Below are 22284 nucleotides of genomic sequence, written 5' to 3' on the forward strand. Positions count from 1 at the left end.
CAGCAATACCCATAAATAAGGATCGTAACGAATAATGTGGCTGTTGAAATGTTTAAGTGGGAGTTTGGTATGGGAGAGAAGCAAAGAATGGAGAGGCAAGGCCAGGGTGTTCTTGGGGTGCTTTCCAGGACGGGATGCTGCCTTGTTTCGTAGGGGAGCTGTAACTCATCCCAGACCTTCTCAGGATAAGGAGGAAGGATTAGCTTTTCAAAGACCTTTTCTCATGAGCTGGTGTAAAAACATGCCTGCTTTTAAAGCACGTGGTTGGAGAGAGATGAATGTTGTGATGTACATTGTCAGATAGATCTTTTGCCTCTTTGCCCCCATCTCTTCTGCTAAAACTGACTTGCCTGGTAGGTACTGTGGAGTACCATCCTAGGATCTTGTTCCTGTAATCTTGTTGCTATCCTTGAATGGAATTTCTGTACCTGACAGTGGTGATCATTGTTGCACTGTTATTTTTACACCCTCACCGTTACTCATTTCCATTTAGACTTTTCTAGACAGGTTGCTTGAGTGCAAATGAAATACTGCACTGTTGTGTGTGTATTTTATATGTACATGTGTGTTACCTGGACTGTCCTCTTGTGTCATTAAATATACGTTTTTCCTTGGTTAATGTTTCTCCTATAGTGTGAGAAACAAATCAGGCTTTTCATCAGTGCTCACCCAGGTGATGGTTTTGAAAAAGAAGATGGCTTGAATGTGTAAGATTTAAAAAGTTACACTTAAACTTTTTTTGTGGCGATACTTGGGGTTGAACTCAGGCTCTCACATGTGGTCCTCCCCTGCCTCAGCCTCCTGAGTAGCAGGGATCATGGGTGTGCACCCTCCAGCCTATCTACTCTTAGGCTGTTTGACTTGTGTTACTCATTTTGCATTTATATTTTTACATTAATAATATCCTTATTAAAGGATGAGTAAGGCTTATAGGGAAGAATAGTTTGCTAATCATTTTTCTAAAATAGCATTTATTTACACTTTGTACATATTAATTCCAAAAACAAGGGACAGTCCCATGGTTTCTAATCCCTACACATCAGTATAGTCATAGTATATGCGGACTTCTGATCTTCTGACACTTTGCAGTGATCTGATGCTTTCACTCCTGGTCCTAATATTTGATTTCTTGAATAATCTTCTTGAAAATGACCTACACATGAAAAAGTAAATTATTGGATCCAGACACACATTGCATGCAGACAAAAAAAGTGTCATTTCTTTGCAGTAATAGAGGATTTTGTGTGCAGATTCATCTAGTAGCCTGTCCAAGTAACTAAAAGTAAAAGGAATTCTGCACAAGTGATATGGTAAAAAACAGGTAAAAAACACAGCCACAACCACCCTAATGCTCTGGTTATGTTTTCGTTTTCGACTTGACTGACTTATGAATTGCCGGCTGGACTTATGGATGTATCTGGATATGGCTATGTAACACCCAATCAGAATCACCAATACAACCACGAATAAGCAGCTGTTCACGTAGTTGACTGCCTTATGCCATGTAACTCCCAAAGGACTTTTAAGTTTCATGCAGTCATGAATATTTTCCTTAGTTGGTTGGCCATTCGTTAGGATGATGTTTGGCAGGGACAGAACAGCCATGATCACCCAAACACAAACCGATAAAACCTTTGTAAAGGTTATGCTATACATGCGAGAGTCCCCAAATGGCTTTACTACCTTCAGATAGCGATCGATGCTTATCAGCCCAAGAAACACAATGGAAGTATACATGTTTGCATAAAATAAGACGGAAGTGTATCTGCAGAGGATTGACTTGAAGAACCATGGTCCAAATCCTGCGTCGTGGACTATTCGAAATGGAAATGTCAGCGTCATTAGAAGGTCGGCCACCACTATGTTTTTGAGATAAAATATGAAGCTGGTTTTATTCCTAATATGGAAGAAGATCCACACTGCTAGGCCATTCAGCAAGATGCTTGCTACAAATAGAATGAGGTAAAGCACAGGCAAGATGATAGTGTCAAACTCATTGTGAAGGGTGATGTTTTTTCCAGGTCCATCTGTTGTGTTGTTTGGAGTTGGACTTGCTGGGCTGGGCAGCTCATTATCTGCAGAAGTGGAGAGACAGTACTTCAGTGCTGGGTTTGCATGGCCCACAGCCCACCAGGCTTCCAGCTGAACTGTTGTTATTTCGAATGAGTTTGAAGATTTTCTCAACAAGTGAAAGTGGCCTCCCCTCTCCCCACACAAGGCCCCTCGAGTAAAAAGTCACATTTCTGATTCTCTGTAACAGTCTTTGGAAAATAAATATGTCAAAAATTTTTTCTGATTTTTAATTCACTATTTGGTATCCTTGTAGAACCAACAACCTGAGGCAGAAAACGGATTTCTTGTAATAAGAAAATAAAAAAGGATATAGTAGTTATTTCACTATAGTCTTTGGTATATTCCCTCTTCCTCAGTTTTATGGTGTGCAAACAGGAGCGGGGAGGAATAAAGTTAGTGGTTATTTTGAATTTTTGTCTATGTCTTCCCTTAGGCTTCTTTAGGAACTTTAGCTAAGCATACAAATAAAATATGTGGGGGGATAGGGGCAGGGGAAGGGGGAGAAGGAGATCTGCTGTCTTCTAAAATAAGACAAAGTCTAAAGTAAATGTTGATCTGACTTGGCAGTTCTTTTAGGTACATTTTGACTTTAGTAGAATTTAAGTTGTAGGTTGGTGTAAAATTACTGCAGATAACCTGTTTTGTGGATTATAATTATGTGAAACTATTATATATCATCTAGTGCATTTTTCAGTGAAATATAATTTGTGTAGTTGAGTATCTTGTATGAGTCCAGTGAAAAATGCTGATTTTGTTTTTCACTCTTAATGGTGAACTTTATTACAAAGGAAAGTAACTTGTTAAATTAATTGCAGACTTGCTGTGTTTTTCTTATTCATAAGTCTAGCTCATGCCTCTTGTGTTTATTATGAATTTTTAAAAGTCATTTGCATTTTTGGAACTTTTGGTTCTTGTGATTAATGATAACTGCCATACTGCTCTGTCTCATGGTCAGTGGAATACTTTGGGAGCATTTGGTTGATGTGGCAGTTGTGAAGGGACCTCTCAGATCTTTTGTGGAACCTGCAGGGAGTGCAGTGGATAGGCCACTCGACTGCAGTGTGCTCATGTCTACCTCCACATTTTGCTGGTGCCTCATTTCCCCAGGACCACTCCCAGCTCATTATTGTGCATGGCAGGGAAGCCCAGACAAGCCTGTTCCTGTCAGAAGAGGAGTTCCTCTTGGAAGACTACCTAACAGTCTGGTTGAAATTCTCTTCAAATTGCGGTGCATTGTAACTCTTCCTATCCAACCTTAATTCATTTGTATTCTCTTTTTCTGTCTCTCCTTCTCCCCTTCTTCCCTCCCTTTCCTTACCTCCCTTTCTCCCTGCCTCCCTTTTCTACAGGTAGATGGAAAGCTGTTGAAGCTTCCTAGCTTTCCTCTCATGAATCTCTTAACCATTGATTTTTTTTTTTTGTCACATGCTTTTGGTGGAGGTGGAGGATGGACCTGAACTTAGTTTTAGTTTACAGGTCACCTTTTAGAAATAAAGTTTGAAGGAGGGGCATTTTTACTTCTCACTAATAATTTACCCTTCTGTTCATGACAAGCAGCTTACTATACTTTTTATACTCTTCTTTGAAGAAGTAGAACAAGACAGGCACTTTTGATGATGATAATTCAAAAACAGGTTCTTAAATTGGTAGGTGACATGTAAGTCCAGGTTCTTCCTGAGTAGCCTTGTCCTCTTTCTAATTCTTTTCCTTTTATTCCTTGCTGCATTTTTAAAAACTGGTCTTTCTGGCCTAAATACCCTTACATAGACTAGTAATTTGTACCTGGGCAAGCCTGTTACAAGGCCTACAGTATTACTCAGCTTTACAAGTTTAAGACTCCTGATTGAACTGCCATATTTATTTCTGTCTCCACTTTTAAATTTTGTCTTGAATGATATTACTTAAGCCTGTTTGATTTATCAGGTGTGGTAGTCTTGGATTTTTGTTCCAGAGATTGAAATCAGTATCAAAACCATTAAAAGCTTCCTAAGAAGTGTGGCTTTATGAGTTTTGGTATCTGCTTGGATTAATTTATCAAGTTAAACTATTAGCAGTCACTTGCATTTTATTTAGAACAGGCTTCCTGGGAAGTAGAGAGCAGGTAAGTTTTAATCAGTATGATAAGTTTCTTCTGAGAAACACAGCTTGAAAAGTAGAAGCTCCATATGCTCCTGAAAATGAGAGTTGTGTCTCAGAACAATGATGGTACTTGTGCAGTTGATATTCAAAAGCCCTTGTAAATACAAGTAGACTAGCTCACCAACTGCAGGGCACTAGGCATGATGTATTGCAACTCTTGGTTCTATTTGCATATTCTTATGGGATGGAAGAACCCATCCCCCCATTTCAGTATTCCTTAAATATTGTGTGTCTGTATAGTATGTTATTATAATACTTCAATGTTTAATTATAAGCACCAGCACTCTTATTAAGTGATAATTTACCTAGCAATTATGATTATTATTAAAATACAACCTTAAGTCAGGATCTCAAAAGAAGCCTGTATACATATTATGTCTTGTAAATAAAATATGCCAGTATGAGTGGCTTTATCCCACAGTGGTTAGGAACTATTTTGTGGCTTTAGGACAGTCCAGTGATTGTGTTATCGCACAGTACTTGCTACCTTAGTTTATGTCTGGGATTAACATTTGGGAGTACAGAACTTCTTACTTTAAATGGGATAAGCTTAGGCATGAATATTACTTCATTTACAATATAGCTTAAACAAATTAGCAGCTAAAGCCTATTATGAGTTGTTTTGTGAATTAATATGGTAGTAGAGAGAAAAAAGTTCCTAAGGAGCTGATGAATCATCCATGTGTTGCGCTGAATGGCTCAAGACTTAATGTAGTGAGTTTTATATGATTGATTTATTTTTAGAATTAGGCCTATGTCATGTTCTTTTTTAGCCAGTTACTCCCAGCATTTCTTCTCCAGTATGGCCCCAAATGGGCCCAAAGTTTTCAGAACATTTGAGTGTTCTCAGAATCCTTTCTCCATTCAGTGTTCCCACTCAGGAACAGTAGTCATTGAAATCTTAATGGCTTTCCTCATCTGAGCACTTGTTATTTTTTGCCATACATGAAGATAATATCACTTGTGGGTGGGAGTTAGAGGACTGTGGCCGTTTTTGCAAAGGAAAAGTGTATATGCTCCTGTGTGAGTGCATGTGTCTTTAGAAAGAACGTATACGATTCATAACCAGATGTTGCATTAGCTCATGTGATATTCTGTTGAATTTTACATTATAATTAAGCACAAAAAAGTTCAGTTTCTCTCCCTGAGTAGCCATATTCAAATTTCTAACTAATTGTATGTAGCGACTATGTTGTCCAATGCCGAGAGGGAGAATTTCCTTCATTACAGAAAGTCTCTATATAATAATAATGTTTCAGCCACATACTATCTTTTTAAAAGAGAAGGGATATTATGCATGTTTAATCACTTAATATATTTATAAAATGGAATGGAAAATAGATACTTTACTGGATTGCAAGTGATTTTATTACAGTTCCTAATACTTGGTAGGGTCTATTTACTCTAAAACATAATGGCCATATTACAGTTTGTCTTGGTATAGTCACACTGTGAGTGATAGAAGTAGTGGAGAGGCTTGGCATTTTTGCCATCGCTGAAACTGATGTCCATGATTTCTCATTTAGACATGTCTTTCCTTGGCACAGAATGTGAAAGTATCAACTTACATTACTGCTCTACCTGCCAGGTGGGAATGAAATAATAAAGTGATATAAATTACAGGGTGTCACTGCCATGGCCCAGCGGCCATCGTACAATCATTTGCTCAATAGTTACCCAGTAGAGCAGGTAGATGTTGTCTTTTGTCTCCTTTGTTCTCAGTGAACCTTGTCTTACACTATTGACTCTTCAGAATAATATGCATTTTACTTGGAGTTTGAAAATCTCCAGTGGTATTAATTTAATACTAGTCATTTTAGAGGTGAGATGATGGCTAGATGGAGCATAGTTCAAAAACCCGAGTTTCCATCCTTCATATTTGCTTGTTTTTGTTAGGTTTTGAGGTAGCTCACTATGCAGTTCAGATTGGCCTTGAACTTGCTGTGATTCTCCTGCCTCAGCCTCCTGAGTTCTGGGATTATAGATGTGTGCCACCATGCCTGGCTTTGTATTTGCTACGTTGTACCTAATAAAAAACAAGGATAAATGCTGATCTTTGAAACTTTTTTTTGTGACCATTAAAACCGAAAGAATGTCAGGCTTTGTAAATAAGTCATTGATAGAATAAAGTTTTCTTTGTTTCTTTTCCTATAGCTTACTTGGTAACTTTGCAAGTGTCAAGTTGAGCCCCATTCTTTAGTTACGATGCACTGTAAGCAAAAATGCATGTCAGGAAACACTTGGGGATGACTGAGGCATGGGTTCAGCAGGGGCAAGTCCTGGTTTGATTTCTAGAGAGAAAAAAGAGAAAAGGAGAAAAAATCTCAACAGTTGAGAAGAGTTTTGCATGTGCCATCAGTTAATTAGCAGAGAACATGTACTCCGGCTCTGAATACCTGTACCATAGGAGTGTTGTCTATATTTGTAATTTGTTCCAAGATGCCTTGCAGTATGGACTATTTCTGTACTTGCTGTCTGTCTAGATACCACTGTGTGACCCTGGGGAGGTTAATCAACATCTCCATGACTCAGTGTCCTTTTTGCTGAAATAGGAATGATGATAATATTACTATGGATTATAATGAGAATTATGTGAAATAACCCATAAACCACATCATGGAACCTGGCTTCAAGATCGTGCTCAAAAATATTCACTTGTTGATCTTTCTATTTTCAGTTTATCTCATTTTTTGTTTGTTTAGCTTATGTTTTTTATCTGAACACATATAACTAAATGCGTGTATGATGTGTCTTGTCTACAATTGGCGATTATTGCCTTTTTTGAAGATTAACATCGAGTGCTTCCTAAACTCAGACACATTCAACAGCCTGTCCTCGTGATCTCTGTAGTTCTGGTTTGCCTTCTATTCCAACTAGTTGTATGACTTCAGTCAAGTCAGATGACCTTTCTGGAGTTAGATTGATAGCCCTATAAAATATCTATCAGGACTCAAATTCACATGACTTCATTGGCTTCTCACCTGGATTCCCATTAAGAATTTAATATCATTTGAAGACTTATTTTTAAGCTCCTGTACTTTGTAAAAACCACATTTCATTGAATCTCAAAGTTTGACCCAGAAGTATTTAACTGGATTTGAGTGTCTGGTATATATATAACTTTGGCTGAATAACTTTTCTGACCTTCAGATACTTGACCATGTTTTTGTAAAGACTGGCTGAGATAAGATGTATGCGTTGTAGCACATTTGCTTGATCCCTCTTTCCACATGCAGGTCCATTCTCCTGTTTTCAGGCTTCTTCCAGGCGTGGTCCACATACAGAAGAAACAATGGGAACTGTTTTGTAAAGCTGAAGTAAAATGTGCTATGACAGAGTTTACCAGAAGGGAAGTCACACTGTTTCTTATGAAATGAAACCCTGTGGTACTTCCATGTCCACTCAGTCTTGCCACTTCTTTACAACACTGCAACAAAGAGACCTCAAGTAACCGAATCTCTTTACGTGCAAAGCAAACTTGTGGCTCTTGTCTAATTTTGGAGTCAGCAAGGTTTTCTAGTAAATGGAAAGGCACTTTTGTTCTTTTCTGTTATTGTGTCCTCTTTTATTAAATATGCATGCAGTTAAAGTACTGGAGGCTATACTAGATAGAAAAAAAATGGTGATGATGTGTTTAGATAGCCTCTCTTATCCACACCAAATGGGCTCTCTTGAGGATTTAACTGCCCTCGCCATGCCTTTCTTAAATTGACATAGTATATGGTAAATAATAGGCATTCAGAAGTATTTTATCTTGTTACTAGAGCATAGGTAGTGTTAGGGGTCTTTAGAGTCCTTGCTATTTTACATCTGCTAAATGGATATAAGTAAAAAATACAGATAATAGCAAGTATCACCAAAGATGTAGAGAAGTAAGGACCTCCCAGCCTCACTGGAAACAATTTAAAAAGACACTTCTGGGCTGGAGATTTACCTTAGCAGCACAGGCACCTGACTAGCAAATGCAAGATCCTGAGTTCAATCCCCAATACCATAAAAATTAAATAAATAAATAAATAAATAAATAGACACTGCTATTCTGGAACCAATTTGACAGTTTCTTGAAAAAGTTAAACATAAATTTATCATCAAGCAAGTGACTATATACTTAGGTATCTACCTGCAAAGAGAAATGAAATCCTGTGCCCATGCAAAGACTTGTTTCCCAATGTTTATAGTACCGTTATTTATGGCAGTTAAAGGCAAAATATGAATCTTAGTTCTGCTTGATGAATGGCTGAACTAAATGTGGTCTTGTCGTACAGTGGAATACTACTCAGCAATAAGAAGAAATGACGTACAGCTGTCAGGTGACTGATTCTCAAAAACTTTTCCAAGGGGAAGAAAGCAGACAAAAAAAGGACTGTATTCCATTTAGATGAAATGGCCAGAAAAGGCAAATCTATAGAGGCAGAAATTAGATTATTGTTTGCTGGGACTGGAGGCAGGAGGGGAGGTTAACCACAAAAGGTAATGAGGAATCTTAAAGGAATGGTGAAAAGTGGATTATGAGTGTGATTGCACACATTTTAAAAGTGACTTAAAATCATTGAGTTGTTCAATTAAAAATGAATGAAAGTTATATAAATTAAACCTGAAAGTTAAAAAGGATAAAAATACACAGAATTGAAGAGGTATAAAACCTATCTAGTATTTCACTGTATTATAATGGATGTGTTTTTAATACAAAGGAAAAAATTCATAAAAGTAGTATTTATTCTGTACTTCCAATAGCTTAATGCAGAGCGCATTTCGGGGAAGTTCTCTAGAATTCAGTGGACACTGCTTAATGATCAATATGATTTATTTGTGAGTTCCTTCTTTTGAAATTGAAACATGAGATCTAGCAGGTAATTTGTATTTTTAGAGCTTCTGTATTCTATATTCCCAGATTCCTTAATTCTTACTGAAATTATATGGAAGATTTGGTATTTTAATTTGGTTAAATATAATATTTGGATTTTCTGGAACCAGATTTATTATTTGACATGGGATTTGTTTATTGGCATATGTTTTGTTCTGTTTTGGTGACCTACAAGGATTTCTTCTTTTTAAAAATTACTTTTTAAAATTACTTTTTAATGAAGTTCTTCAAATATAAGACCTGCATAAAATAAGTGATAGAAGAAGCTGTGGGAATAGATGAGATTGCCCAGGATAAAACTACACAGTGGAGTGACAATCCCAGAGGACAGATGACATAGCTCTAGTGAAAGGGGAATGCCTGAAGGCGTGGCCAAGAGCTGGGAAGTTAGCAGAAGAGCGTCATGTTCTGTAAACTCAGGAGTCCTGAAGAAATGAGGAATGGTGACTAGTTTTGTCCTATGGGGAAGTCAAGTGACATAGGAAAGCCAAGTATTACTGGAGGGCTCAGTAACAGAGAGGCCGTTGCTGTTCTTTGCCAGTGCTGTGTGTGTGTGGTGGAGCTTGGGGGCAGAAGCCTGTTGACAAGAGTTGGTTGAGTAATGCTGTGAGGTAAGGAAGTGGAAGTGGAGGCAGCAATCTCAGACAGCTCTTTCATAAAAATGCCTGTTATGAGAAGGAGAAAGAGCGGGTGGGAAGTGGAGACAGATAAGGACTGGTGGAAGATTTTGTTAAACATGTCATTTAATGCTTGGCCTTTAAAATTATATTTTCTCAGCTTAGATTAAAAAAATCCCCGACCTCTGGCCACGTTCAGTGTCACATAAAAAGCAAAGATTTGGTTCTTTGATCATCTGGGTTCCATCTCAGCTCTATCACGTTTCCATCTCTTCATATATAAATTGAGTACGATAGTGTATCCACTATGGGAGATTTAAAACAAGGAAACATTTTCAAAGCAGCCTGTACAGTTGCACAGCATAGGGTTTGAATCCTAGTTCCTGTTCATGTTTTAGGTGCACAGTCACATTTATTTAGTGCTTGATGGGTGGGATGCAGGGTGAAAGAGTCCTTGTTACCTTGTTTATGCTGAGACTCTTGTGTGTTTGTGAACTCAGGTACCTTCTCTGCAGGTACGCGTGCTATGCTTTGGCTCTTGCTTTTGTTCCCTTCCTTTAAGTTGTTTGGCCTCATCTGCCTGGTTGCTTTTCCTAGTCTGTGCCGCACCTCTTCCTGAAGTTGTTGACTGCTGTAGTGTGGCTCTGCATGCTCTACATGTCCCAGCACTCACAGGGTGTTGCAAGGAGGATTGGCTTCAGTGGTAGTAAAGGGCTAGGTGCCAGGGCCCCATTCACAGGCAGGAATCCTGTCCTGCTGCCTGCAGCTCCCCTAGCCCAGAGCTGATGAAACTGCTCAAGAATGTGCTGTCTGTGGTAGGCCCGGTTTTCACAGCCATTCCTGAGGTTAGATGGTATCTCTTCTTGCAGAACTTCTGGTTGAGTTTTGGTTTTTTGTTGTTTTGCCTCCCATTGATAACATCTTTTGGCTATTTTACTGTGTTTTTTTTGTTGTTAACTTATAGCTAGTATTTGTAAAATGAGAGTGGTGGGAAAGGATTCTCATGTGATTGATGTCTTCTTTCAGGCTCTCAGTTTAGTGCATGATTTCTCAAGCAATCCCCAAGGCAATCCTGTGACTTAATCTTTTTTTTTTTTTTTCCAATCCCCAAGTAGGAAAGTTTGAAGTTTAGACAATTTAATTAATTTGCCTTGGTTCACACAGCAAGTAATGGGCAGAGCTGAAATGCATTTAATTTGATCAAAAGAAGTATCCGTTCTTTTTATTCTACTGCTATTGAGTAAAAATGAATGATTCTGGGGATTTATTTTGATGGTCAGTACGTTGGAGAAGGTAGTTTTGGCCAGAGGCAGTTGTTTGTTTTCTCTGCCAAGCTTATGCAGAACTGCTAATCTTCCAAATTAGGGGTTGAAATTAGTTGGTCTGAACAGCGTTGAAAACATCAGGAAATTTCACACAAGAACCCATATTTGAGTCCTATCTTGAAATATCTGCCAACACTGAGTGTGAATACTCCTGCAGTATGAGTGAGCTTCCCCTACCTGGTGGAGCTTATGGCTTTCCCTAAAGTAGGAACATGTCTGCTGGATCCTACAGTCACTTGATGTGGTCATGTAACCTTAACTACTTCTTAATCTCATGTGGCTGCCTTTACCCTATATGGAGCATCAAAATTCTTTGATTTTAAATGTTTCTTTGTTGTCCTTTGTACCAACATCATAAACTCCTGAATTTTGTTGTTTGTGACCATCAGCATGCTTTAAAAATTATCCTCCTGCTACCTCTTAATAACCCTAAAAAAGCTTTTTGCAAGAGGTTGTATTAAATTTCAGAGGTAAGACATTATATTGTTATAATTGAGCTTTATTTTGTGTGTGAGGTTCTAGATCTTAAGGAAAAAATAATTTATAACTAGTGGAATAAGGTCTTGTGTTGGAGGACAAAAACTTTGCTGTCTCTCAAGCAGGATATTGAGAAGACCAAAGGAACCATAACACCCAAGATCAAGGACCTGCTGCCTGGGCCACTCCATCATATGGTCCGCATGGCCCTGGCCTGCTGTTGTAGTCTGCTGAGTTGGATCTCAGCCTGGGTAAGGGAGTTACATGTACAAGCCATGGGAATTTCCCCACTATCAGGAGCTTCCAGGTGTGTACTGCCAGGCTACAACAGTGCTGTAATTCTCCCTCGGCTTCCCCAGCCTCATTACATTGCTTTTCTGTAAAGATTTACAAAGATAAGTGTCAGTTAAATACTTGTTCCCAAAGTGCAGTTGCTCATGATTAATGTTTTGGACTTTGTGTTTCACATTTGGCAGTGCTGAGCCTCAAATGACAGCTTTCTGGTTTCCTCTGTGGAAGTTTACTACTGCAGTTGTAAGAGTTTTAGATATGAGGGGTAAATTTTCTCACTTCGCTACAAACTGCATTAAGGTCATTTGGAATGTTGATACATCATCCTTAGCTTCCAGTGATAAAGATGTTAAACTCACAAAAGCAATTGGATAGAGTGTCTCCTGAGAGATAAAACCTTTTGCATTGTGGAATCACTTATAGTCTAAGAATCTTTCTTCTTGAGAGAGAGAGAGAGAGAGAGAGAGAGAGATTGATTGTGTGTGTGTATGGTGGGATGTGGGTGTGTATCTGTGTGTTCCAACATAGCTAAGGTAATAGCTCTACTGAGGTATGGGGAAGGAGGAAAGTTACTTCATTGGTTATGAGTTGCCTCTTTTTGTAATGGAATTAGGTCACAGTATTCATAGAACGTTTCATTAGTGTGTGGAGTAGGCCTCCCAAAGGGTTTGGAATGTAGAGCACAGCAGCCCTTCATTCAGGTTTTTCAGGTGCTACTGAAGTCATCTTTTCATAGGTATACAGCCATACATATATGGTCTTTGAATTTCATATTTTCCAGCACTGAGGCATCTTTTGGCATCGTAGAACATATTTTGGTTAAGAGAGAGAGAGTGATAGACAGACACACAGAGACAATTCTGGTGATGTATGTGCTGTGTGTATGTGTACTGGAGGGTGTGGTGGGTACTAACTGGATTGTAAACTCTTTGAAGAGCAGGTCTGTATGCGATTGTTCTTTAGAACTTTAATCTCACACCTGATGGTTGCCTTTGAACAGGTAAGGAACCTCAGCAAGACTCAAGGACTTACCTGACATCTTACAGACAGCGAGAGGCAAGTCAGGAAATGAGCTACAGTTTCTGCGAACTTGAGCAGGCTGCCTATGTGCTGCTGCTTTCCTTGTTTGGTGGAAAGCCAGAAGGAGCCTCAGGGATAGAAAGTATTCTAGATCTGGAGTCTATAGGTGGGGTCAAGCTTTTGACTGGGTGTTTGACCCTGCGACTCTGCCATATCATTTTACCTCATAGACTTTGAATGTATCTGTGAAATAAGGAGAATAATAAATACCTAGCCTGGTCCCCAAAGATGCTGTGTGAATGTGGTGAGATAACGTGTTGCTAACTTTATACCCTAAAGGCTGTAGTAGTTCCTGGCAGTGTTTTTTCTGGTCAATAATAAAGGCCTCATTATTCATTTGGTTAAATTTTATAGTTTTTAGTTGAGGTTTGCATTTTAATTTTCTGTTTAATCAAAATATAATTTTATACATAGGTGAATTTTGGATTACTGACCTACAGGAAGCTGACCAGAGAGTTAGGGACTGCATTGTTCAGTAAGTAGCCAGAATAGAGGTTTTGTGTGGATGTGGTTTATGTTACTAGTCCTTTAGAAAAATCCTGAGAATTCAAGATCCGTGGTAATCTTAGTTGTTTATCTAACATTGATGACATGATTAGAGAAGAATACTTTTCATAAGCTTTATGTAAACACTCATTTGTTGTGGAAGGGCTACCTTGTGAAATGAGCATTTTCTTAAGAGTTATGATTATATTGGGTAGTGGGAGTGGTTGGTTGTCATTTTTGCCATTTTAATAAGGCCATCAGTATAGTTTTCTGGTGATACTGTTCAGGTCCCTCAGTAGAATGGTTCCAAGATTAGCTTTCCTAATTCTTCCCATCACAGCTTAATCAAGCTTAATGTCGATTAAGTTACTGGGATAAGTTTTTTGTGAGATACATATGTGTATATGTAAGTTCATTCCGTATTATCCTTTGTCTTCATTGATAGATACGGAATTCTCAACTGAGGCCTTGAACTTTAGATATTTCAGTTTTCGTCAACACCATTCTCTCATTCTTTAGCATTTTTCTCCTCTCATTGAAAACAAGTACTCTCCCACATCCCATATATGTAGCAATGTCTGTAGAAAGCTTTCTTACATACGTGTAATGACGTTATATATAATTCATTTCATGAAGTATGTACTTTTTCCACCTAAGTAGTTCTGACTTAAGTATATGATAAGCCTCTGACTTTTTAAAACAAACGTACTTTAATGAGTAGTAGTATTTGCATCAAAATATTTCTATATTGTTATATAAAGATAGTAATTCTTTGACTAGGAGGAGTAGTAATGTCCATGTTTATGGTATATTTCTCACATGTATTTTCTGCATAGGTCCTGCTTCCTTACTTGATGTTCTCCTCTTTTGATGCCCTCACAGGCTTCTTGTATAGAAGCCAAGCTTCTGTGCCGGTGCCAAGACCCTGCTGACCCAACCCTGTCCACCTGCCTGCATGGAAGTGCCTCACTCCCACCAGTCCTTTCCTGCCACCTTGCTGTTTGTCCTGCAAGTCTTTGCTCTTCCTGTCTGTTAGGCAAGCTCCTTCTGCCACTTCCTTTCCTCAAAGCCTTCCTTGTTTCCTCATACACTGTGTAAGCGCTCTTCAGTCCCCATCTTACCATTTGGTACCTTTACCTCCACCTGTTGCATTGAATTTTTGTAGGTCTCCTGACTGTCCTAGTATCCCTGCATTCTTCACTCTCCAAAATCTAACAGGCTACCTATAGGCGGCATCAGCACACTAAAAGCAATTTGACTTGATGTTAGGTTCTCATGGAACATGGCATCCTCCGTGACCTTGTAGCATCATCGTGGTAGGCCACTACCCACCCCTAACTCCTGTGAATGTCCTCTTCTGTTTCCAAAGCAGAAGAGCACAAATCAGGAAGGGATGAGAGAAAAGAAGACATTGTCAGCTGACGTTGTGTACGGCATGGCTGAAGACCATGAGGAAGGGTGATCATATATTGAACTCTCTGATTTTTCTGAACAGTGTACTGTACAATGAAAGGACTAAAAAGAGGGGCTCCCAAATTCAGATGCTGACAGTAACTCCTGGTAATATCAGTGAGGAAAATGAACCAGGTATAAGTAGGAACAAGCAGTAATGTCAGAATGCTAAGAAAAGTCACCTAACAGCTGAAGTGTTAGGGTACATAGTCAGGAGGGCTTGTGGCTGTCGTAATGTGGAGTTGGGGTGCTGTCTAAAGAAGTAGTTCCTTTAAAGTTCTGGTTGTAGTAATGCACATTTGTGGGTCCACTTCTACCACACCAATTTATCCAGAAGAGTGGCTTTTTATATAAAATTGCATAAACTTCAAATTGCCTTACTTTTTTTTTAACATATGACATAGACCAAATAGAACTTGTCTGTGAGTCATGACTTATGCTAAGTTCATGGTGGGGTGCCCCAGTTCTTTTCTCTGAGTTTTAGCCAATTCTTGTGGGACCCAAAAACTTAGTACCTATTATTTGCTCCTAAACCTACATTTTATTTAACTCACTCTAATTTGATGATATTTTCTTTTGTACATGAAATTTATAGTTTTTTAAAGGAGACTGTGGACAGTATATAGGATTTTAGAATTTCAATGGCAGTGTGATTGATTTGAAATGCATATCCTTTTCAAAAGTTCTAAAGTTTCTTCTTCTTTTGTGCTGATATATCAGATTGAACCATAGGAAAATGTTTTTATAGTTAAAATATTATCATCAAATGGTTCAACTTAATAGGTCTAACGTAGTTAGACCTATTTTTGTGGTTAGAATCAAGCATACTTGGGAGAAGAGGCAGAAAGGTTCTTGCAAAAATACTTAAAAATGAGCCACATCTGCGGATCCCATTATGTTGTCTTCTAATGTCCCCTGAAGAATGGCTTTACTGGAATTAAGCTTTGAGTTAGTAGCTACAGGCATTCGGCTTTTCTCACTGTGCCAATCTTTGGGTTCTCTGTACTTAGTTTTTTGTGTGAAGATTTATTGGAGAAAGTTCTTTCTGGTGTACTTGATTAGAATAATGTTTTGCTAGGCCTACCATAAATTATCAACAGTGAATCATTAAGACCTCTGTTGTCCTGTTACAAGGCTGCCAGCAGGCCCACCATTATTAAATAAATAGTAATAAATAAATATGGTGGACTAGCCTCTCTCATGACTTCAATTTTCTTCTGCTCTTTTTCCTGAGTCTCATTGTTTTCTTATTTAAAATTTCTTTGCCTTCCTTTCTATTAAGTATCATTGTAAAAGACCTCAATAGGGGTGTATGTATGTGCATGGTCATACACATTGGAGGGAGTGATTGGTTGACATGAAGTTAATTTGGTTGTAATTGTGAAAGAGGAGGGGGGAGGGGGAGTGGAGGGAGAAACACCATGAAGAGGAGGCAGCATGGGAAATGTACCGTCTCTTGCTGGAGCTGGAATGGGGAAAAATCTTTGAAGGTAGAGATATTTGGCTTTGCTACCCTGCGTGTGAGACAGTTACATTGCTGGGAGTGTCTTCCAAATTGGGACAGGATAGGGAAGCCACCAAAGCAAGGATTAGTGTCCCATGGCACATGGTGCCAGCAACTTCAAGCAGTAAAAACTGGTTCTGCAATGGCCAATTTTCAGTACTTGTCTGATGTGTAATTTTAGTCAGGCTATAAACTGCATATAAACTGAAGGTGGAGTGCATATCGGACACTTGTTATCTTTGGGTTCCAGGATGAAAAATATCTATCTATCTATCTATCTATCTATCTATCTATCTATTTATCTATCTATCTATTTTTGTTAAGAGGAGAATATATTTATTGAGACAGAGAAAGCTGTCCGAGAGACAGAAGGGGTTCCGAGTGGGTTGCCTTATCTATCTATCTATCTATCTATTTATCTATCTATTTTAAGAGCAGACCTAGGAAGAAAAGTAGAGCTAACACTGGTTATGTTTTGCTGGTGGTGCACAATGGATAGTTTTTTTTTTTTTAATTTTGTATAGTTTTTATTGCTTATGATAAATTAGAGCAAATATTTTAGATTTAAGAGAAATATTGACCTTTAATAGATGCTACAGTTTTATTTATTCAAAGTGATTGTAATGGCACATACTGGTACATTCATATAGTCTTACCAATCAATATGCTGATACCAAAGGTAGCAGCCAAGTGTTTGTTAGATGGCACTCAGTGTTGTTTTAGTCATTCATTTTGTCACACTCTTTGGGGCTGGATGCCCCACCTACCTGTGCAAAACTGTCCCTCTTTACACCTGTCGGACTCAAAGATTATAAATGAAACTGAAAATACTCACAGCTACATTTATTTTCTGATTGTTTTAATGAAACATTTGAAAATAACTAGGGGCTGGGGATTTAGCTCAGCAGCATAATCACCTGCCTTGCAAGCAGGTGGTTGTGAGTTCGATCCCCAGTACTGATAAAAAAAAAAAAAAAAAAAAAAAAAAAAAGAAAATAACCTTGCAGGTTTAAAGCCACAAAGTGAGCAGTATGCAGACAGTTTTTACTTATGCCCATGGAAGTTATCTTGCTTAAACTTTTTATCATTCAAGTCTTTTAAAATGTTTGGTTAAAGCGAGCAAAAATATAATTGTAACTGTGATTATTTAAAGATGTTATGTTCCATAAGCCCTGAGTAGTGAGCCAATCCAGTCATGATATCTTCTTAATTAAATATATTCAGGAATCAATTTTGCAATTTTTCCAATTGATCTCTTAGCTAGTTTATCTGAAATGATTTAGTTTTGGTTTTCATTGTAACCTTTGGTGTGAGACAGGTCTGAGAAGAAAGCAGTTGGGACAGGTAAGTCATCTACCCCAGGAATACAGGAGACCCTCTCTGCCTGCCTTTTGAGGTACCAGGTGTCTTCCACATATTGGCTCTCTCCTGTGGGCTTTCAGCCTGGGAGCCACAGATCTGTGCTGTGTAATAGGTGCAGACAGCCCAAGGATTCTGTGAGAGCCTGTGCAGGCTACAAGCAAATGCTATCCTGGTACCCTAAAAGTCTATGTTTCTATTTCCTGAGGTACAACAGAAACAGCAATATTAAGGGTTCAGCAATGCTGGCCGGTATCTTACATGCTTAGGACTAATCTACATTATTGGCATATATTTAAAATTTGTGAAAAGGTCATTGGGTTTATACTGCAGACCTGCTGTTAACGTAAGTCACTTAAACCCTCTGTGCCTCAATTTTCCTTTTTCTGTAAAACAGTCCTTGTAAGGTTGATTGAAGCATTGCCATAAGTGCAAGCTTTTGGTTTCAGCTTGGTACATAGTAAAAACTCAGCATTGAGATGGTGCTTAACATGTGCTAAGAACTGTTACTTCCATTTTTTTTTAAGTGCAGAGGGTGAGATTTAGAGAGATTCTTCCAAAATACATGAGCTGTATGTAGCTGTGGTGCCACAGTGTCCCTGTTAACATAGCTTGAAGAGGCAGCCTGTTGGTCTCATGTGTGGTATTCACAGCTCTTGTTCTGCCACTGCCCCAAATGACTGAGTATTCAGTGCTGATTATAATAATCTGATGTCTCCTTTGGGAAAATTAGGAGTCAAAGTAACCCTCCCTTGATTGCAGGGCATGACATACCTAAGATACTCAATTATCTACTCTAGTCAGGTATGGTAAATGTACAATACATCTAGATGAATTTTTGCTATTAAGCTTCCTACAAAAATGTAGCAACAGCAAATAGTGAGTTCACTTAGAATTTAAACAGTAGTGAGTAAGAGCAGTGTTGGTTGCAGGAAGATGTGGTTCACGGCAGAGTCGTGCTTCTTACTGATATAGTAAGTACTTAGGCTTCAGTTTGCTCAGCTGTAAAATAGCTATAATAGTGCATTCTTCTTGAGCTTTTTTTCTTAAAAACATCTGGCCAAATACACAATAGTCTTGCCACACATTAAATTATCAATGCATGCTAATTATTACTCTTTTCATATTAATATAGAAACATAGTTTGTGCCATAGAGATCCTAAGACATTAGAAAAAGTAGGACTGGGGACATCACTTAGTAGTAGAGTTTTTGCTTAATATATGTAAGACCTGTGTTCAGTGTCCAGCACCACACACAGAGACCTAGAGAAGGAGGGAGGGAGAAAGAGTGGGAGAGAGTAAGAGAGTGGGAAAGAGTAGGAGAGAGGGATGAGGGGAAGGATGTAAGGGGCTGATCAAGGAGTTAGTTGCTTTCCAAATGATAGAAAGTATTAAGAATTACTGTGTAAGAGAAATAACAGAATTACTGATATGACTGAATGTGATGTCTTACATTGAATAGAACTGATTTGGAGATAACTTCTTTAAAAAGTGTATTTTAGTGTAAATTTTCTCAGCTTTGACCAGTAAGAACGTTAATGAAACTAAATGTGCTAATTAGGTACCCTATGGAGAGTGCATGATCTATTATGCTTGTATTTGCCATATAAGGAAGTAGAATATTTGGAAATCATTAGGAAGTCAGATAGGAACCAGGCTTTACCTTGGGTTAAAACAGAAGGTTCCCATCTCTGTCTTTGTTTACACTGATGTTCTGCATGCTTCACTCATCTAGTTTTTAATAGCAGGGTTATATTCACCTATGTGCTTACCTCTTGCTTAGTGGGTTATATGTCTAAGAATTGCAGCTGGTCTCTGCATTTGTATTAATCTAAAGTTTTCTAGCCCAGGGGAAGCAAACATTAATTTTCATCTTGCAAAGATAGAATTTGAGATTCAGAGAAGTTGAAATTTGATCAGTACCATGGAGCTGGCTAGGGCTAAAACTAGGGAGCAGTTTGTTTTGGCTCTCCCACACTCCTTTTAGGCATTCCTCAGTGTTTGATTTGATCTTGGGATTCTTTAATAATCAACTCCCGAACCTTGGTGCATCTCTTGAATCATCTCTAGAGGACTGTGGTACTTTGATAACCTAATCCCCTAAGGAGAAAGGTGACCTTTGAGGAAGTCGGGCTTATTTCAGTCACACTAATGGCTTCTGGAATAGTCTCCAAACACAGGTCATTTTGTTGAGTCTTGGGTTTTACACCGGTAAATCAAAGCTACTGTCTTATCCCTATGCACAGGACTTCTGCTCTGAGAGTCCCAGGGGTGACTTCACCCATATTTGATCTGACTTCTGTTCTCCCTTCCTCACTCCACCTTTTATTGGACTTTGAGGGATTTTCACATGTTTTCCCAATGTTTCTCAGTTTAGAGCGTGCAAAGAACAAATAAATGACCTTTCAGATCATTCTGCTTTAAATTTCTGTAGCATTTTCACAGAGTATAGTGCTAGCATGAAACACGTTTGCTTTAAAGGACATGAAATACTAAAACTTCAAGAAAGGAAGACAAGTAGGCAGACAGATGAGTACAATTTCATTCTGATTTGATCTTTCTTCTTTCTCCCACATCTCCAACTCAGCCCTCTTCATATACCTTCTCAGGTGAAAACATTGTTCCCTTGCATCTGCATGAAATAGTTACAGTTTTCTAAATACCTTTTTTTCCTAGATATTTTTAAAACATAGAATTCAGAGCTTATATTGTTCCACTCTCCTCCTTGCCCATGTATCCCTGCAAAAATTGATGTTAGAGACAGTTGTCTGTGGATGGGATATTGCTGAAGGACTAAGAGGTTATGTCTCCATCTGTCACTTTACAGAGATAGTCTTTTTTTTTGTCTTTTTCCTTTTTATCGGTACCAGGGATCAAACTCACGACCGCCTGTTTGCAAGGCAGGTGCTTATGCCGCTGAGCTAAATCCCCAGCCTCTACAGAGATAGTCTTAAATGGGCAGAAATAATGAATTAAAGCCATCAACAGGATAACTGGCTTTCTCTGACCCCTGACTATATAGAAATTTAGAACAAGATTGGTTTCTGTTCATATTGCAAGTGGAATCTTGAACTTGAATTAGGAAAAAAAGTATTACTAAAGATGTTAATATACCTAATAAGAAAACAGATTCAACTTGAGAATATGATATTAAATTCTATCATAGTTATCTTAACCTAATAAATTAATCTACCTTAGGCTCATATAACTTTGAAAGTCTTTTACTATAATTTAGAAATGGTGAGCTCTACATGCATGCTTTTTGTTTTCTTCCCTGGAGTGAGAATTTTCCTGACAGTTCAAATGTGGAACAGGCCTAAGCTGTTGCTAACCTGTTTGTCAGTTGCTGGGTAGTTTTCTCAGTGTCTTTCCTGACATGTTTTAACTTGATTTCGTAAGGCATCAGAATGAGGATTACCCTGTTCTTTGTAGTACAGTGAAAAGAGTGAGATTTTTTTTGATCAAAATGAGGCAATCAGGACTGAAAAAATCATCTTTCTTTTTGGTCTCTTTTTAAAAAAATATGAATAAAAGGTTATGAAATATATAGTTTTGTGTCTTAGTGAACAATTATCAGAGGCATTGGATTTTACTCATCGGATAAAGCAAAAAAAAAAAAAAAAAAGTCTGATAGATAGAAGTGAGTACAGAAACTTTTCCAGGTTTGAAGGCACAGTACCCAGCTCACATGTTCTAGCTGCCCGAGTTGGAAACTGTGAAACCATGAAGCAGTGGTGGCCCCTTTGCAAAAAGTGGTGCCTCCCTTAGAGGATTTGTGTATATTATTGTCAGCATTGTAATTTCTACCTTTTCTTCAAGTCTCATGTTTAAGGAAAAGTATAATACAGTCTTAGTCATAGTAGTATCCCATCAACCATGACTTTCAAGAAAATAAAAATTTTTATTTACCTTTCATTGCGGTGGCTGACTGTCCATTCACCTGACACGAACGTCTTCAAGTTGAGACAGACCTTGCATCTCCAGTTGAGAATAAGCCTTGACACTAACGTTGTCTAGGTAGTGAATTTTCTGGGGAAGAACAAAAGATGATCATTTTCTCTCTCCTGCCAGTGAAGATCCACGTTCCCCTACCCTTCTGAAGGTCCTCCTCCGAGCAGCACTTTCAGACTGGCCCGCCCAGCACCAAGTGGTGCAACTTGCTCCCTAGATAATGTAAATGACTCACATTTAGAGTAGGTGAGTTTTGTAGACAGGGAAGAGCATTTCCTGAACCTGCAGGAATCAGCCAGTGGTGGTGATTCACCTGAAGGGCACACAGAGGGCTGGAACTCAGTGCCAGAATTCAGTAAAGAGTAGAGTGAAGTCTGGGGGTGGATCCTCCTTCCTAATCCTATCTTCAGACCCAGTCTTTAAGTCTACCTTTTTTGTGTCTTTCATTTTGGGGTTTTCAGTAGCAAATTAGAAATGCATTTAAAGTCTTCCTGCTGGATACATTCTGGATTGAAAGGAATACAAGTGTATTTCAAGAGAGAAAATTTTTTAAAAATACTGGACATGTGTAAAGAGAAAAGTTAAAATATTCAGACAGTGTTAGTTGATAGCTGTGGGAAAGCTGTAGTGTATTCAAGATTCTGATGACATCTGTAGACCAGTTT

The 22284-nt window shown here is 38.4% G+C and overlaps 2 protein-coding genes across 12 annotated transcripts in view; one reads left to right on the top strand and one right to left on the bottom strand.

Annotated features, from left to right (window-relative positions):
• Med12l (mediator complex subunit 12L) overlaps positions 1-22284 on the top strand; it is a 276541-nt gene that overhangs the window by 150741 nt on the left and 103516 nt on the right. The window lies entirely within an intron of this gene.
• On the bottom strand, positions 955-21819 carry Gpr87 (G protein-coupled receptor 87). Of its 3 annotated transcripts, XM_063249189.1 has the most exons (4): positions 21578-21819; positions 6372-6503; positions 1684-2075; positions 955-1153 (listed from the first exon to the last, which is right to left on the bottom strand). In XM_063249189.1, exons 2-4 carry the CDS (start codon positions 6403-6405, stop codon positions 1115-1117), a joined length of 465 nt encoding a protein of 154 aa, XP_063105259.1. In that variant the 5' UTR covers positions 6406-6503; positions 21578-21819; the 3' UTR covers positions 955-1114. The 3 variants fall into 3 exon arrangements, with proteins under 3 accessions (XP_063105259.1, XP_013015154.2, XP_013015155.2); XM_013159700.2 differs by having other exon boundaries at positions 955-2075; positions 21578-21813; XM_013159701.2 differs by lacking the exon at positions 6372-6503 and having other exon boundaries at positions 955-2075; positions 21578-21815.

This window comes from Cavia porcellus, unplaced genomic scaffold, assembly GCF_034190915.1.
Source record: "Cavia porcellus strain 051 isolate PalLab524CR breed Dunkin Hartley unplaced genomic scaffold, mCavPor4.1 scaffold_5, whole genome shotgun sequence".
Classification (NCBI taxonomy): Eukaryota; Metazoa; Chordata; class Mammalia; order Rodentia; family Caviidae; genus Cavia; species Cavia porcellus.

What these genes read in the sequence shown, in the direction of transcription:
- Gpr87 (XM_013159700.2), bottom strand. Translation starts at nt 6,405, where the DNA reads ATGGGGCTCAACTTGACACTTGCAAAGTTACCAA. An exon ending in GACACTTGCAAAGTTACCAA is followed by an intron (nt 2,076 to 6,371) that starts GTAAGCTATAGG and finishes CCACTTCTGCAG; the next exon opens with ATAATGAGCTGCCCAGCCCA.